The sequence below is a fragment of the Schistocerca gregaria genome, chromosome 2, assembly GCF_023897955.1.
Source record: "Schistocerca gregaria isolate iqSchGreg1 chromosome 2, iqSchGreg1.2, whole genome shotgun sequence".
NCBI classification, from domain to species: Eukaryota; Metazoa; Arthropoda; class Insecta; order Orthoptera; family Acrididae; genus Schistocerca; species Schistocerca gregaria.
Window position 1 is genome coordinate 979,237,486 of NC_064921.1, and position 16,326 is coordinate 979,253,811.

A 16,326-nucleotide genomic window follows, 5' to 3' on the forward strand; every position below is an offset into this window, starting at 1 on the left:
GGGATCGGATGAAGGGTAGAGCCACGGGTCGTAGCACATCTGAAATATAACGTCCACTGTTCAGAGAGCCGTCAACGCGAACAAGAGGTGACCGAGACGTGTAACCAATGGCAGCCCATACCATCACGCCGGGTGATACGCCAGTTTGGCGATGACGAATACACGCTTCCAATGTGCGTTCACCGAGATGTCGCCAAACACGGATGCGACCATCATGATGCTGTAAACAGAACCTGGATTCATCCGAAAAAATGACGTTTTGCCATTCGTGCACCCAGGTTCGACGTTGAGTACACCATCGCAGGCGCTCCTGTCTGTGATGCAGCGCCAAGGGTAACCGCAGCCATGGTCTCCGAGCTGATAGTCGATGCTTCTGCAAACGTCGTCGAACTGTTCGTGCAGATGGTTGTTGTCTTTCAAACGTCCCCATCTGTTGACTCAGGGATCGAGACGTGCCCGCACGATCCGTTACAGCCATGCGGATAAGATGCCTGTCATCTCGACTGCTAGTGATATGAGGCCGCTGGGATCCAGCACGGCGTTCCGTATTACCCTCCTGAACCCACCGATTCCATATTCTGCTAACAGTCACTGGATCTCGACCAACGCGAGGAGCAATGTCGCGATACGATAAACCGCAATCGCGATAGGCTACAATCCGACCTTTATCAAAGTCGGAAACGTGATGGTACGCATTTCTCCTCCTTAGTCGAGGCATCACGACAACGTTTCACCAGGCAACGCCAGTCAACTGCTGTTTGCGTATAAGAAATCGTTTGGAAACTTGTCATGTCAGCACGTTGTAGGTGTCGCCACCGGCACCAAACTTGTGTGAATGCTCTGAAAAGGTAATCATTTACATATCACAGCATCTTCTTCCTGTCGGTTAAATTTCGCGTCTGTAGCACGTCATTTTCGTGGTGAAGCAATTTTAATGTCCAGTAGTGTATTTGCTGCTGTCCCTTGTGATACCAAGCGGCAACTAATTTAGTATAGTGGTTAGTGCTACATAGGCAACTTCACACTTGAATGGTGACACTACTTAGAGTGAATAATAGTGTCACTATATAAGCAGGCTCTTTCACAATTCCCGTTAGAGGCTTCATGGATGTAGAGCGAACGTAGTAGATAAATTTTTGAAAGTATCCATTGTGAGGAAATGTACCTTTTAGATGTAAAAGAAGACTGAAGATAGGGTCGCTTTCAGGTCTCCCGCTTCACGGTACACAAATCAAAAAGCGAAATGTTGCCTCCAACATCGCTGCGAAGTTACCACTGAAGAAAAACAACAACCAGAGCATACCGTAACAGCAGCACCTTAGTCGGGCAGATCGGCACTGCTAGCCGCACTCAGACACACGTTCGTTTACCGGGCAAACTTCCGCCAGCTCGTCGGTCATTGCAAGTCGTGCACCTCCGACTTACGATTACTGGGAAAATATCGCTCAGTGCGACACACACCTTTCTACTCAGACCACGTCAAGTTCTTTTTCTCCGTGCTTTATACTTCTGTTAGATTCTATTACCTTTCCTTGTCTTTTCACCTCCTCTTCGATATATTTAGACCGCTTTGAATGAAAATATAACAATTACTAGATAGTTACTATGCCTTGTTTCGTGTCCGGGTTGTTTTACATTCCCCCGTTCTCCCCAGAATCTATGCAGATGTCATTATCGACGCTTCATTTACAGTGAGAAATCCGCAATGCCTTCCACTGTTCCAGTTCAGTCCACTTACTGCTTCTGTTTCATGTCTCCTACTTTCCTTTTCCACGAATATCGGGCTGCTCTATTCGGTCGTTGCGATTTTGCCAGAGGCCGGCCCATGCTCGTTAAGAGCTATCACTTTCCTTTTATAGGGCAACGCTGTTGATATTTCAGTTAAGCTAGCGGCGTACTTTCTCTCGAACAATGGAACTTTCAGCAAATTTTGTTTGTAATTAACGGTAAGACCATACGCAGAAAACGTTTACTCTTGATCCATCGACACAGATATTAACGTATCGGGGATGAGTTGCGTACCGATAGTGCTTCGCTGACGCAGTACATTCTGCTGAGGCTCTAGGGACCGACATCGAGTGACGTCGCTGAAACTGTACAGTATTTTGGCAGACTTCAGACTTGAAGACGGCGACCTAGGTTCTCTGTCGAGCTACTGCCATGTCCCGGCAACACCCTCCAACTCAGCAACAAATATGCTTCCTTGGCATTACAACAAAATCACGATGACGAAACCTAGCTCCACTGCTTTGCCATATTCTGTGAGCTATTCGCCATCCACAAAATGATAGATGTCATGGCCTTACTCGATTATCCGTCTCCTCAGTTTCCCTACCAAATTTACATTGACAATTTTCCAAAGGTCATTCTTTTCATTTCGTGTCTTCAGTGTGAAGGAACTACGATTGTATTGTTTTAGGAAATACACTCAGTCAAAATATGTGTGCTTCCTACACAGGTTGCACTTCTGAAACAGGTTATTTCCTTCAGTCGCCTCCCTCGTCCGCTTAATTTCGACGAGTAAAACGAATTAGGAACGTTTTCCCAACGAAGTTTAATACCGGTTTTACGTGTGTAGCATGCAGAAGAGCCCAATATTCCCGTTCGCTTTAGCTGTGAAGACAGAAATTGCTCATTACTGGCAGACGCTGAGGCAGCTCGGCCACGTAAGCGAGATACTCTTGTGATTTTTTAATCGGTTGCGACGTATTATTAGGTGATCACCAGGTGATCTGTTTAAAAAGTAAGCAGAAGAGGGATAGTAAAAGCAAGGAAACTAAACCACCAAATCAGACTAAGTCCTAAATAGAACTACACGGACTTGAATACGTTGCATTGTAACTCGTCAACATACAACGTAGTTGAATAAGTACAACGTACAACGCAATATATTAAATATCGTGTAGTGTTTAGACGTTTTATTTTGTCACTTGATTTCGCAGTATTTACTATCGCTCTTTCTTTCTTGCATTTTAAACAAATTACCTGGTGATGACTTGCTAAGTCTTCAAAGCGTAAATGATACCACAATAAGACCCGAAGTGGAAAAATATATTAATTCGTTTACGCGATTGTTCCTCTAATGCAGTATGCCTAGGCTGTGCCAATTATTGTAGCTCTTTCCTAATAGTTTCCAATTCTTCTGTACCTTTAAGGCCACAATTAAAAGTTTTGCCAGTGGCATACATAACTGCATCGCTCTTATGAAGTGGCAATTGTCTTCATGTCATGTTTCTGGGTCTGGTAGCTCCCACTGATGTTTTGTCCTGCTCGCGAATTACATTAGGATTTTTAAACTCAGCCTTCTACAAAACAATACATTATTTTGCTACTTACCCACTCACATTTCGACACCTATTTCTCACATTCTACGGGTTCTCCATTACTTTCTGTAAAAATACTGTACAGTGTTCATCGTTGTTTTTCTGTTTTATGCAAAAAATACAAAATGTGCATTTTTTATTTTCCTTTTTGTTACCCATTTGAAACTGTATTACTTTTGATATGGATTTGTACAAGTTAGCTTGCTTTTATATCTTTCTATGCCTTGAAAGCATTCAAGTAAAAAAAAACCACTAAAACCCTCACAAAAAAATTAAAAAAATAATAACACTCTACGCAATTTTTTTAGACTACATTGCAGTTGACATACTGTCAAGCCAAGATAAGATATAAAAGGAAGTTGAACTCATACAAATTCATCTCCACAATTATTGTAGTGTCAAGTGAGCAATCAGAAGAAAACAAAAATACGCACATGTTATAGTTTTTACGCCTAAAATAGAAAACAGCCATGAAAAATATATTTTTTACACAAAAAAAACTCGAATCCACAGAAGCTGACACATTGGTAGAAACATATATGGATAAATAGAAGAAACAAATACATTGTGTTTTGCAGACGGCGGAGTTTCAAATGGTTCAAATGGCTCTGAGCACTATGGGACTTAAATTCTGCGGTCATCAGTGCCCTAGAACTTAGCACTACGTAAACCTAACTAACCTAAGGACATCACACACATCCATGCCCGAGGCAGGATTCGAACCTGCGACCGTAGCGGTCGCGCGGCTCCGGACTGAGCGCCTAGAACCGCGAGACCACCGCGGCTGGCAAGGCGGAGTTTAAAAACACTATTATATCATTCTGTGATTATTAGAAGCTCAAGGTACGAACTGTTGGTACAGAAACAGTGCTTGCAAAGCGTTGAGGATTCTAGTAGATCACGTACAAGCACAGTTATTCTTTTAGGATTCGCAGAAAATGGTTAAGCTGTGGCATGACATGTCTGAATACTCCTCTCAAATCAACATTTTTAAGGTCATGGCAATATACTTTCTGCGCATAAAACTTCAAATTGAAAACGTACTTTGCTGCCTTCAGTCGCGATGCGAGGTCACTGCAGGCATCGTCGTCGCGTAGGGATAATTACAGTAACTCGCGTGTTCTGTTGCAGCGAGTAATATATTTTATCTCGTTTACGACCAGCAGAGGGTAATAAACGTGTATTTCACTACTCTGGGGGCCAACAGTGCAAATTTAGGACAATGACGCTGCGGCCACATAAATGTCTTGGGTATTCTTGCGCTGCCCTGTGTAGCCTACGTACTATGAACGTTAAACGTTTGGCGGTGTCGAGCAAAACTTGCGTTTCCTCTGCAGTACGTCCCGACCAAAATGGGCAAAACAGTTCCTATAAGTTTATTTAAAAAAAGTGTCTCACTATGTAAACTTGTAAACTGGAGAAAAATCTTGTACTTGGGTTCAAGTGACAATAATTAGGAATCTCGAAGTGAATTCACCTAACTTGCCGTCTCTTTGTATTTGAAACTAGCTGTTCCGAGTAGGCCATCAGCTGGCCAAAAAAAAAAAAAAAAAAAAAAAAAAAAAAAATCGAACGTGCCTAAACTTGCTAGGCCGCTCTCTGGAACTAGGCTTGGCAGTGAAACTAGTTATGGATAAATGGAACAATTGTGTCACTTATTTATGACTTGTTACAATAATGGATTCTTATTGTTATTTGTTATTTATTTGGCCCATCGTAAATCACTTGAAATAACTTATTTCTTTCTTTCTTTCGAAAAGCTTTTCACTGTATCTCTATGTAGTTCTCTTCCTTCTCCAGTTCATACTGCGCCAGTCTTTTGCTGTCCTTTCTCCCAGAAGCCCTTGAAATTTTTTTACTTTTGCTCTCAATTTTTCTATTTCTCCTATTTCTTGCTCTGTTATTTCCATTTCCGTCAGGTCTGCTTTAACTACTTTGATCCAAGTCATTGACGTTTTCGAGTCTCTGTTAAAAAAATTAAAACTTGTTTTTCGTTTTTTTGCATCTAGTTTTTTTAGATGCCCATAGAATAAAACTATTTCTCATTGTGTCTAATATTCCTCCAAAAAATTCCTTATTACTCCTGAATTTTCTTTTGCCATTGTCATATTTTTGTTCCAAGATTTTCCCTTCCTTCTTTAATATTTCATCCTATTGTGTGGATGTGTTTAACGGACGGCATTCTTAAGCATAAAGGCATTCTCGTCTAACTACGGAGTTGTGGTGTCGGAATTTTGCATTTAAGGCTAAAGAATTCCTTTTATAGACCTATTTCCAATTTCCTTGCCCTCGTCGAATTATCTTCATTTTCCATAGAATAAGTTTAGATTATTTCACCTAGATACTTAAATTTTTTAGCCTTTTTTGTTGTTGTTGTTGTTGTTGTACTATGTACTTATTTATTCTTTTACTTATACTAAACATGTTGGGGCCTTCAGGCCATCTGTTACATACGAGGACGATCTTTACATATCAAAAACTACTATAGAACCTTTTTTTAGCCATGCTTCTAATTTTTATATGTAATTTTTAACAGCTGGCATTAAGATTAAAGCAGGAGGGTTAATGACGGTAGAGAAGGCTGTAATGATAGTAACTGTTAAGAAAGGGTAAGTAGACTGTTTCAGTAGGGTAGACACAGGAGGAGGAAGAAGTGACGGAAGGTGGGGGCTGGGGGAGAAGGTTCTGACGATATTGGCCTGCAGATTGTTGGAAAGGGGCGTAATTTCTCCGATTTCTAGGCGAAAATCGTTCCAGAGTAGTGTTCCCGATTCAGAGATAAATATTAAGAATAAGGCTGTGATATGTAGGATCTTTGCTTTGTTGAGAACGAGTGTTTCTACCATGCTATTCAGATAAGAGTTTTAAAGTTGGTTACATTTATATACAGGATTTTCGGAAATTCCCCGTTGCAAACTTCTAGGACTTGTTGAAGAGAATGAGTACATAAGATTTTGAATAGGAACCCATGTTCGGAAACGTGCTGTTTCTACTGAGATGAGTGCTGGATTCTTTTTCGTTTTTGGAATAATGTAGACACATAATGTTTAAGTGTTAATACAAAAAAAGTCCTTAAGTGATGTTTCCTTTCGAATTATTACCTAATAATTGTACTGCGTCACGCCTTATTCAATTCCACAAGCAGAAATTGATTCGTCAAACATCTGAATTGAAACCGTCATTGAACGGGAACGGTTCGTTTCCGGGCATTGGTTCCTATACAAAAAAACAAATTATGTACTCTCTCCCATCTATAAGTTCTAAAAGTTTGTAACAGGCATTTCCGAACACCCTGTGTAACTAAAGAGTTCTCAAGCCATTACGGATAAAAGAAGCCAGTTTTTCAGATATATTTATTACGCCGGCACTTCTGGCAATGTATGAGAGTCATAGATTGCTTTTCTGCATGCATGAAAAGAAGGGTGAACGGAGAAGAGACATAGGCAGAGTTTGAGCACGCGCGAGGTTGCGACTGCGGCGGTACTGACCTTTGTGGGCGCCGATGAAGCTGTGGAAGGTGTTGAAGCGCGTCGAGGTGCTGGTTGCCTGCGAGTAGATGGCAGCACTCGCCTCGGACGCGCCCGGAAACAGCGAATACAGCCCGCTGCTCACTCCGTAGCGGCCGAAACCTGAACCAACGACCAAAACAAGCGGCGCGTTAACAGGTGGCCGGCCAGCAAACTGCACCTCGTATTAAGACGTGCCGGGCTACCGAAGACCTGTTGCTCGTTGCATCTCACCCACCCCCCTCGCCCCCCTCTGTCTCCTACTCTCTCTCTCTCTCTCTCTCTCTCTCTCTCTCTCTCTCTCTCTCTATCTACCTCTCCGTTTCCCTCACTCTCAATGGATTTAAAGCGCAGCAGCTACTTGTGCCATTGACACACGTCCACCGTCGTCAGTGGAGCACTATCTTATAAATAACGGTAGCAACAAGTGTATCTCATGTAACGGTTATAAAGATGCGTCTTTGTGGTTGGAATGTTAGTGACATATCGTTCTGGCGAGTTCGTAATCTATTAAAGTTGCATATCGTTTTGACGAGTTCTTAATCTACCAAAGTTACTTCCGCCTCAGCTTAATGTTGCAGGAAGATTTTTCATTCACAGTTGCCCTTTCCTGTGTCACTGGGAAAGTAATAGCCGTGAACCAATGACGTTATTATAGAAGTTACCTCCACGTTTTTATTTGTATTATTTTGACGAAATGAGTGTAAAAGATTCTGCAAGCAATAAAATATTGGAAGGAAAAGAGAGTAAAGCAGAGTGAGAAAAATGCCCTTGCGTATCCAGCAGTTTGGGAGCTTCTACAGTAACCTACGCCTTGTGGTCCATGTTCCTACCATGAGACATTTTTTCTGCTTACACTTCCGACCAAAACAAATCGACTCGGGGGAAGTATGTAGAGAAAATAAGTTAATCTGTATCCTACGTTGAGCAAATTGTTCTCTTCGAGATTGTTTTCATAGGGAACAACACGTTATTCACCTCCGCTTGTTAGAAACTTTCCAGCGCGGTGAATTAATCTGCCTGGGGAACTTCTTGCGTGCACAATGACGTAAGCTTCAAATGCCTTCTTTTCTGCGTCTGTTTGAGTAAACACTGCACGTTCCTCACCGTAATTTAATCTGTCCTGGTGCGTAAAGTACCGATGGTGGTAAACTGCTCTGAGCAGATGCTATAAAACACTCTTTCGCCAAATCTGTTGTTTTATTGTTATCTTGAGTACGAAGACTGACTTGATGCAGTTTTCCATGATAATTTGTACTGTGAAAGCCTCGTCACCTCTGCATAACTGCTACAACCTACATCTAACTGAATCCGCTTGCTGCATTCAAGGCTTGGTTCCCTTCCTCAGTTTTTACCAACAAAATTCCTTCCATTACCAAACTGATGACTCCTTGATGCCTGAAAGATGTACTGTCAACTGATTCCTTCTTTTGTCAGAATCTACAGAAGGCATGATCCACTTACACATGCTCCTGATGTTTCTGACACGTATGGCTACAACGAACAATTTAAACTACCCAGATGATGCGATTTAAAGTGATGTTAGTTCAGTGAGATATGCAAGGAGGGCCTATAGACTCTGAAAAAACTCAGAGAGAGGTAAAAAGGAAAGAAGATTAGTTCATACAGTGTAACTTTCATGGCCGGTACTGACATCACTTAAAATTTCCGGGCTAGGGTTTGAGGTTCCTTCGACGATGGCGTCATCAGAGACGCAGCACAAACTTCAATTGGGAGAGAACCATGCCAATATTTGCCGTCATTGGTTTTGGGAAACCACGGAAAACTTGAATCTATATAGTCGGACGGAGTTTGAACCGCCGCCCCCCCCCCCCCCCCCCCCCCCCCAGCGTCGTACAACTGCGCCACCTTACTCGGTCAGAGAGAGGTACTTCAGTCTAGAAGTTCTGAGATGGATCTTTCGACCTTTGTGTGACGGCCCAATCGGGAAAGAGTGATCCGTCGTTCGAACCTCAATCCAAGCACCCAATTATATCAGACAGTTTTAAGTACAAAAAAATCCCTCGCTAAAGGCCTTTCTAGAATAGTGCTATACTTCATCTGGCTGCAGTACTTCCAAAATGGTCTGTTTACTTTTTTAGCAACAAGCGCCAGATAATTGAAAGGGGAGCAGCTACTTTTTGAGTTAACGTGCACAGACCCCGAATCCCGTTAGCCCCCCGCAAAACTGCGAAGCTGCATCGTCATCGAAGTTAGCGCAGTTTGTCACGAAGTCTACATCGTGAAGGAATTTAGCGATTAACTGTCCCCCGCTAGCTGCCGCACCTTGCAGCAGTGTTATTTGCCCACCTGTTCCATTCATGGATGCTACATGAAAGAAACTGCTGATCGAGGTGGCGCGATGGTCGAAGCACTGCACTTGTTTGATGAGGTAAGGATTTTAACGGGCGCCCGCCTGTTCTGGTGTAGTTAAGATAGGTGCGGAAGGACTGGGATTATTCCTCTCCCTCCCAGCACCCCTCACCATTGCATGGTTTAGATTTCGCGTAGTTTTTCCAAATCATTAACACGAAAGGTAGGTTGGTTCCCTCCAGAAGACCACGACCATCTTTACCAACAGCACTGCATCTGCAATCGACATGACTCTGCATGCTATCAACATTTTTCTTTTCTAGAAAATTACCGCCTTTACGTTTCCATATGTGAAAATTACCGAACAATAAGTTTAATAAGCCATAGCTGCAAAATACTAACACGAATTCTTTACAGACGAATGAAAAACTGGTAGAAGTCGACCTCGGGGAAGATCAGTTTGGATTCCGTAGAAACACTGGAACACGTGAGGCAATACTGACCTTACGACTTATCTTAGTAGAAAGATTAAGGACAGGCAAACCTACGTTTCTAGCATTAGTAGACTTAGAGAAAGCTTTTGACAATGTTGACTGGAATACTCTCTTTCAAATTCTGAAAGTGGCAGGGGTAAAATACAGGGAGCGAAAGGCTATTTACAATTTGTACAGAAAGCAGATGGCAGATATAAGAGTCGAGGGGCATGAAAGGGAAGTAGTGGTTGGGAAGGGAGTGAGACAGGGTTGTAGCGTCTCCCCGATGTTATTCAATCTGTATATTGAGCAAGCAGTAAAGGAAACAAAAGAAAATTTCGGAGTAGGTATTAAAATCCATGGAGAAGAAATAAAAACTTTGAGGTTCGCCGAAGACATTATCATTCTGTCAGAGACAGCAAGGGACTTGGAAGAGCAGTTGAATGGAATGGACAATGCCTTGAGAGGAGTATATAAGATGAACATCAACAAAAGCAAAACGAGGGTAATGGAATGTAGTCGAATTAAGTAGGGTGATGCTGAGGGAATTAGATTAGGAAATGAGACACTTAAAGTAGTAAAGGAGTTTTGCTATTTGGGGAGCAAAATAACTGATGATGGTCGAAGTAGAGAGGATATAAAGTGTAGACTGGCAATGGCAAGGAAAGCGTTTCTGCAGAACAGAAATTTGTTAACATCGAGCATAGATTTAAGTGTCAGGAAGTCTTTTCTGAAAGTATTTGTATGGAGTGTAGTCATGTATGGACGTGAAACATGGACGATAAATAGTTTGGACAAGAAGAGAATAGAAGCTTTAGAAATTTGGTGCTACAGAAGAATGCTGAAGATTAGATGGGTAGATCACATAACTAATGAGGAAATATTGAATAGGATTGGGGAGAAGAGAAGTTTGTGGCACAACTTGACAAGAAGAAGGGATCGGTTGGTAGGACATGTTCTGAGGCATCAAGGGATCACCAATTTAATATTGGAGGGCAGTGTGGAGGGTAAAAATCGTAGAGGGAGACCAAGAGATGAATACACTAAGCAGATTCAGAAGGATGTAGGTTGCAGTAGGTACTGGGAGATGAAGCAACTTGCACAGGATAGAGTAGCATGGAGAGCTGCATCAAACCAGTCTCAGGACTGAAGACCACAACAACAACATGTGACCTTCTTTCCGTAAGGACCTTGTTGAATGCCTCTACAACGCTCCCCTTCAACAGGAACAGGGCCATTACGAATAGCAGTGCACTTGGTTGAAAGTCCACACCCTGTTCCGTCATTCACATCGTACGTGCACCATACAGTCAAGCTTTGAGGAGAAATCTCACTTGGGTCTTGCTGACGACTGTATTCGTACCTATTCGGTACTGTACAAGAAGATTGCTGTAATATTCCATGGAAGACGTACGGGAAACTTTGGAAGAAGGGCGACGTATGTCATGAGAAAGGCGGTTGGGCAAATTAACAACATCATTATTTTCTTTGAGAAATACATACGAAACGATTCTACTGCCTCCGTATTTCACTCAAGAGCCACAAGAATAAGGCAAAGACAAATTAGGACATGTTCAGGGGCAATCAGAGCAGACCGTTATTTTTCTTGCATTGTCATCGCGAGAGGGAGTGGCAAATAACAGTACGAAGTATTCTTCGCCGCCAACTGAAGAGTGCTTTGAGAAGTATTGATTTAGATGTAGATAAGCTACAACCAGTCAGAACTACATTACAACTGAACGTTGGAGAGTGGTGATTCGACGCATAGAACTATGCTCTTTGCCAGTAACAATACTTCATTTGCATTTTTATTGATCGGCCTTCTGTATAAGAAATGAACGAAATTTGAGCCCAGTTAGACAGGAAATAATAGAAAAGTGCAGGCTTCAAATGCGTTTGTACTAACTAGGACAATATTTCATGCTGAAGTCGGCGGTAGCTCGTAACCGCGCACTAGCAATCATCCCTCAAACGGCTCTTTTTGCGGAGAAAAGCTTATTTGAATATTCCTCCTTGTGTTATCGAACATTTTCATCCGTGACACTTGCCTTTATTGATTATGAAATTATGATACACCCCATGTAATTGAACATCCACCACACTGTTACATGGGGCTTACATTTCGCCTTGTATACGAAAGCAAGAGGCACTTTCACACCTGCACGTAGGCTTACCGTATGAGAAACTTAGCTTTGTGCACTAATGTTATCAGGTTATTACTGTCACCTCCATAAAAAATCTAACTTTTTGTCACCCACACTTTTAACGTGTCGCATTTTAATATTATTAACACTAATCTACATCATTTGTTTTAATATCACAGTGATAAATTGTTTAATTATAGTAAATATATCACTCACTCACTCACTGGTCATGGCGGACTCGAGAGTCCATTACCGCAGCAACGTATTTTCGCCACCTGTCCCTGTCCTGGGCTATTTCCTTCCAGTCACCTTCAATACCTGGGCTCCTCAAATCAGCCTCCACATGGTCTTACCATCTACGCCTCGGTCTCCCCACAGGACGTTTTCCTTCTAGGTGCTCTACCAGTACTCTGCGCGCTGCCCTGCCCTCACCCATTCGAGCTACGTGACCCACCCATCGCAGCCTACGTGATTTAACAATACTGGTTATGTCAGGGCTTGAACAGAGTTCGTGAACCTCTTCGTAATGCAGTTTTCGCCACTCTCCGCTAATGTCATCCCTTTTTGCTCCGAAAATTTTCCTCAAAATTTTGTTTCCAAATACTCGAAACGGCCTTTCATTTTGCACAGTGAGGTACCAAGTCTCACACCCATACAGCATAACTGGTAGAATAATAGTTTTGTATATACTAATCTTTACATTCCTAGACACTATCCGTGATGAAAGTAATCTATTCAGTGAGAAGTAGCACGTATTTCCCGCCCGTAGTCTCTTCTTCAGTTCGGGTTCAATCTCATTTTTCGAAGTGATGTCCACGCCTAGATACTTAAATGTGTACACTTTTTCAAACTGTATGTCTCCAACTCTTAACATTTCCTGATCTACTGCTGTTGGCATTCTAGTAGTAACCAGGTATTTAGTTTTGTCTTCGCTTATCCTTAGACCTACATCTTCACTCGCCTCGATTAACGCACTCGCATTTGCTGTTACAGATTCTTTCCTATCGCTAATGATGTTTAGATCATCTGCATACCCTAATATCTTAATATTTCCATTTAACTCCACACTCTCTGAATTATCTGCTGTCGTTCGTACAATATTTTCTATACGAAACTTTTATTATTATTATTATTATTATTATTATTATTGTTATTCATGTTTTTTTCCCTACTGGACTATACGATTTACAGCAAGGGGCATTTCCAGAGTTTTGGTTTAGTTTTTCTTTCTACTCATTATACTTTTATTTTCTCAGAGCGGGCTCTCTTACGTTCGTCAGGCCAAATTGTACCTGTCTTCTTTGGGTTTTCGGCCCGTCCGAATGTCGAGTTCAAATTTTCTGCCTAAAATTTTCAACTTGTAATATAATGAGTAAAGTAAAACAGTCATCAATCCGAAGGTTGTTTCGAACAACACTATGCTTTGCTAGGCAAGATCCTGCAGGAGATGCTGCGCCGATGCCTTCCTCCGAACTTCTGAACTGACTGACCCAGCCAGTTATACACTTCAACCTGGGTTCCGAGCCACGGTGCAACTCGGCATTTTTCACATCAACAAACGTTGCCAGAGGTGAAAGAAGTGATAAGTGACAAATAAAAATGTCAGGTTTGACCGGGGATTGAATAAGAGACCTTTTGCAGTCTGTCACTTTAACGCTGTTAATATAATAATTATTATTATTACTCGTGTACACCAGAGCTTAGTGCATCACTTTAGAAAAATTTCAAAGAAATTGCCGTTCAGAGCAATACAATATTTGGAAAGTATTCGTCTAAAAATTTGTGAAGTACATTTGTCACGCATTTGATTTAATAACTATAACAGCAACGAACTCCAACAATTTTGTCAACTTAATAATTTATGCATCATAAACCAGTAGTGTGCGCACACCATTACCAGCATTTCGCTTAGAACTACGATTGCGAACAGAGGCCCGCAGGTGGTGCTGCGCGAGCGAGCCAGTACGAGGAATGCTGCTTCTTTCAGTTTCTATCTACATAAATGATCTGATGGACAGCGTGAGTTAGCGGCTGTTTGATGATGATGCTGTGGAGGCTCTAAATGTAGAAAATTGTAAGCTTATGCAGGTGAGTAGGAAAAGCAATCCCGTAGTGTTCGGATACAGCATTAGTAGTGTGGTGCTCGACACAGCCACGTCGATTAAATAGCCAAGCACAACGTTGCAAAGCGATGTGAAATGGAACGGGCACGTGAGGAAGGCAGTGGGGAAGGCAAACGGCCGACTTCGGTTTACTGGGAGAATTTTAGAGAAGAGTCCGTCATCCGTAAAGGAGACCGCATATGGAACACTAGTGCGATTCATTCTGGACGATTGCTCGAGTGTTTATGATCCCCACCGGGTCGGATTAAAGGAAGAAATGAAGCAGAGAGGCTGCCACATTTGTTACCGAAACGTTCGATCAGTTACGCAGATGCATCGGGAACCCAAATGGGAAGACGACGTTCTTTTTCCAAACACTATTGAGAAAATGTAAAAGACCGGCTTTTGAAAGCTAACTGCAGGACGATTCTACTGTCGCAGGCAACGAGAGTAAAGTAAGATAAATTAGAGCTCGTACTGAGGCATATAGACAGTTTCTTTCTCTCTCGGTCCATTTGCGAGTGAAACAGACAATCAAAATGATTAGTGAAGGCACAAAATTTCCTCCGCCATGCACCGTGCGATGGCTTGCGAGACAGGTGTGTAAGTGTTTTTGCCTACGTTTGGAAGTCAGTGTTCCTGTAATTTTTTCTTATTATTGAGTACTTCCCGTTCTGGCCTGCCTTACTCTACTGCCTGTGGTTTGGCGGTTATCTCTGGAGCCGGTCTCACTTGTGCAGAGATGGAAATGTGCAGAGATGGAAAGTGTTGACATTTCTGTGGAGCATAAAACACTTCAGGTAGTTTTTTTGCTTTCGCATTTGTTGGTTTCACCAACTCACGTACAGACCGACGAAGGCAGCTCACATACAGAACGTCATCTTCCAACTTAACCTAGACTTTGGGCTTAGCTACAGATCACTTTTGTCACCACAACCACGTTTATTGCTTCACCAACTTAAGAACCAAACTGTCACATTCCGGCCTAACCTACACTTCGTCCAAAGAAGGGCACACCAACCTGAAACTGGTAAAGGCAAAATAAACTATCATAAACGTGTGTTGAATCTAATTGCTAATAACGCGCGTCGCGGGGTAGAGTACGTTGTGCTACACTGCTGGACAGGAAACAAATTCTTATGTGTGCCTGTACGCTACCTGCGAAAAGCCGCTTATCCCAGCAACAGCCCCAGGCTTCGCAGAAGTATCCACACGTGTTCCGACCCCTTTCTACCTGTGGACTCAAGGACCGTGTGAGAGTTGTTGACAGCCCGTGAATTAGCTCCTTTACCTGTCAAGAATGTTCTCCGCAGGAGGGCACGCTGAAAGCGCACCCATGTGGGCAAGACCTCACACAAGCAACTCAAAAGTACTCCCTGTTAAATATAGCTCGTAAACTTTAGAGTGACTTGGCATTAGTTTTATTACTGTTTTATTTTACAACAACTGAGAAATTTGCAAACTGATACAGGCAAAAATTCTGACGCTTTTGTTGGTGAAGAACGCAACCAGCCACAGAGACATGTAAAAAGCTTTTTTTCCCATTACGTGTTTCGAGTTACGACGCTCATCTTCAGATGCCGAACTTTTCCAATTACAGTTATGTATTCGTCATCTGCATACCGTCCGCCCCAGTCCCACACACAAATATTTGGGTATTTAATGTCACTTTATATGTTGTGCAGATATAATGCTCCTGCATTTGAGAAGATATGAAATGAAATAGTTGCGTACACTTACATTCGTTGCAGTGGAAGGCGTTTTCTCTTGCTTTGGTCTTTATGTCATTTCAGGGCGATGCCACATATGGGTAAACGGTTCACTCGTCTTCTATACTGACCGACTCCTATTCTTCGACATCACAAGGTGTTCAAGAGTATTCTTCATTCCACAGTTTCTAGCCTCTTTAAGTAATCCTGTTCTTACTGGTTCTGACGCGTAAGGCTTCTGGGCAGATCACTGTCTCGTAACGTCTAAAGTTTGCAGTAGTCTAAAGATTCTCCTTATTGTAGATGTTCATAGTTATTCATAATCAATTTTCTGCTCTATTAGCATATCATTTGCGTCTCCATTTCATGCAGTCTATTGCTTCCATTGCCGCTGTATGTGCTGCCGTCCATCGAAGATCTTTTCCTCTCTCGCCTCTTCTTTCCTTCTACATACCCCTCGAAGACAATTTTTGTACGCTCCTCCTCATTATACGTCCAAACTAGTTCCGTTTCCTTCTTTTCGTACAGTAACTGTCTTTGCTGTCCCACTCTCCTCATTCCACCTCATTTTTCATTCTGTCCATCCAACTTTATACTTTCCATCCTCCACCATGTCCACGTTTCAAAAGCCTCCAGCCTTGCTCTATCTCTCTTCCTCAGTGTCCATATTTCCGTACCATATAGAAAACATTTTATTGGCCTTTTCCTCAAATCTTCGTTCACATAGCTGCAAAAATCCTCCTTTTCTTCTGAAAT

At 42.2% G+C, this 16,326-nt stretch overlaps 1 protein-coding gene across 7 annotated transcripts in view; it reads right to left on the minus strand.

The window, feature by feature from the left end:
• The window catches only part of LOC126335458 (protein winged eye), a 382,243-nt gene that overhangs the window by 185,209 nt on the left and 180,708 nt on the right, over positions 1-16,326 (minus strand). For all 7 annotated transcript variants that reach the window (XM_049998751.1, XM_049998753.1, XM_049998757.1 and 4 more), the window contains exon 3: positions 6,812-6,952. In XM_049998751.1, coding sequence (XP_049854708.1) covers positions 6,812-6,952 — 141 coding nt within the window. The remainder of the gene's footprint in view (positions 1-6,811; positions 6,953-16,326) is intronic.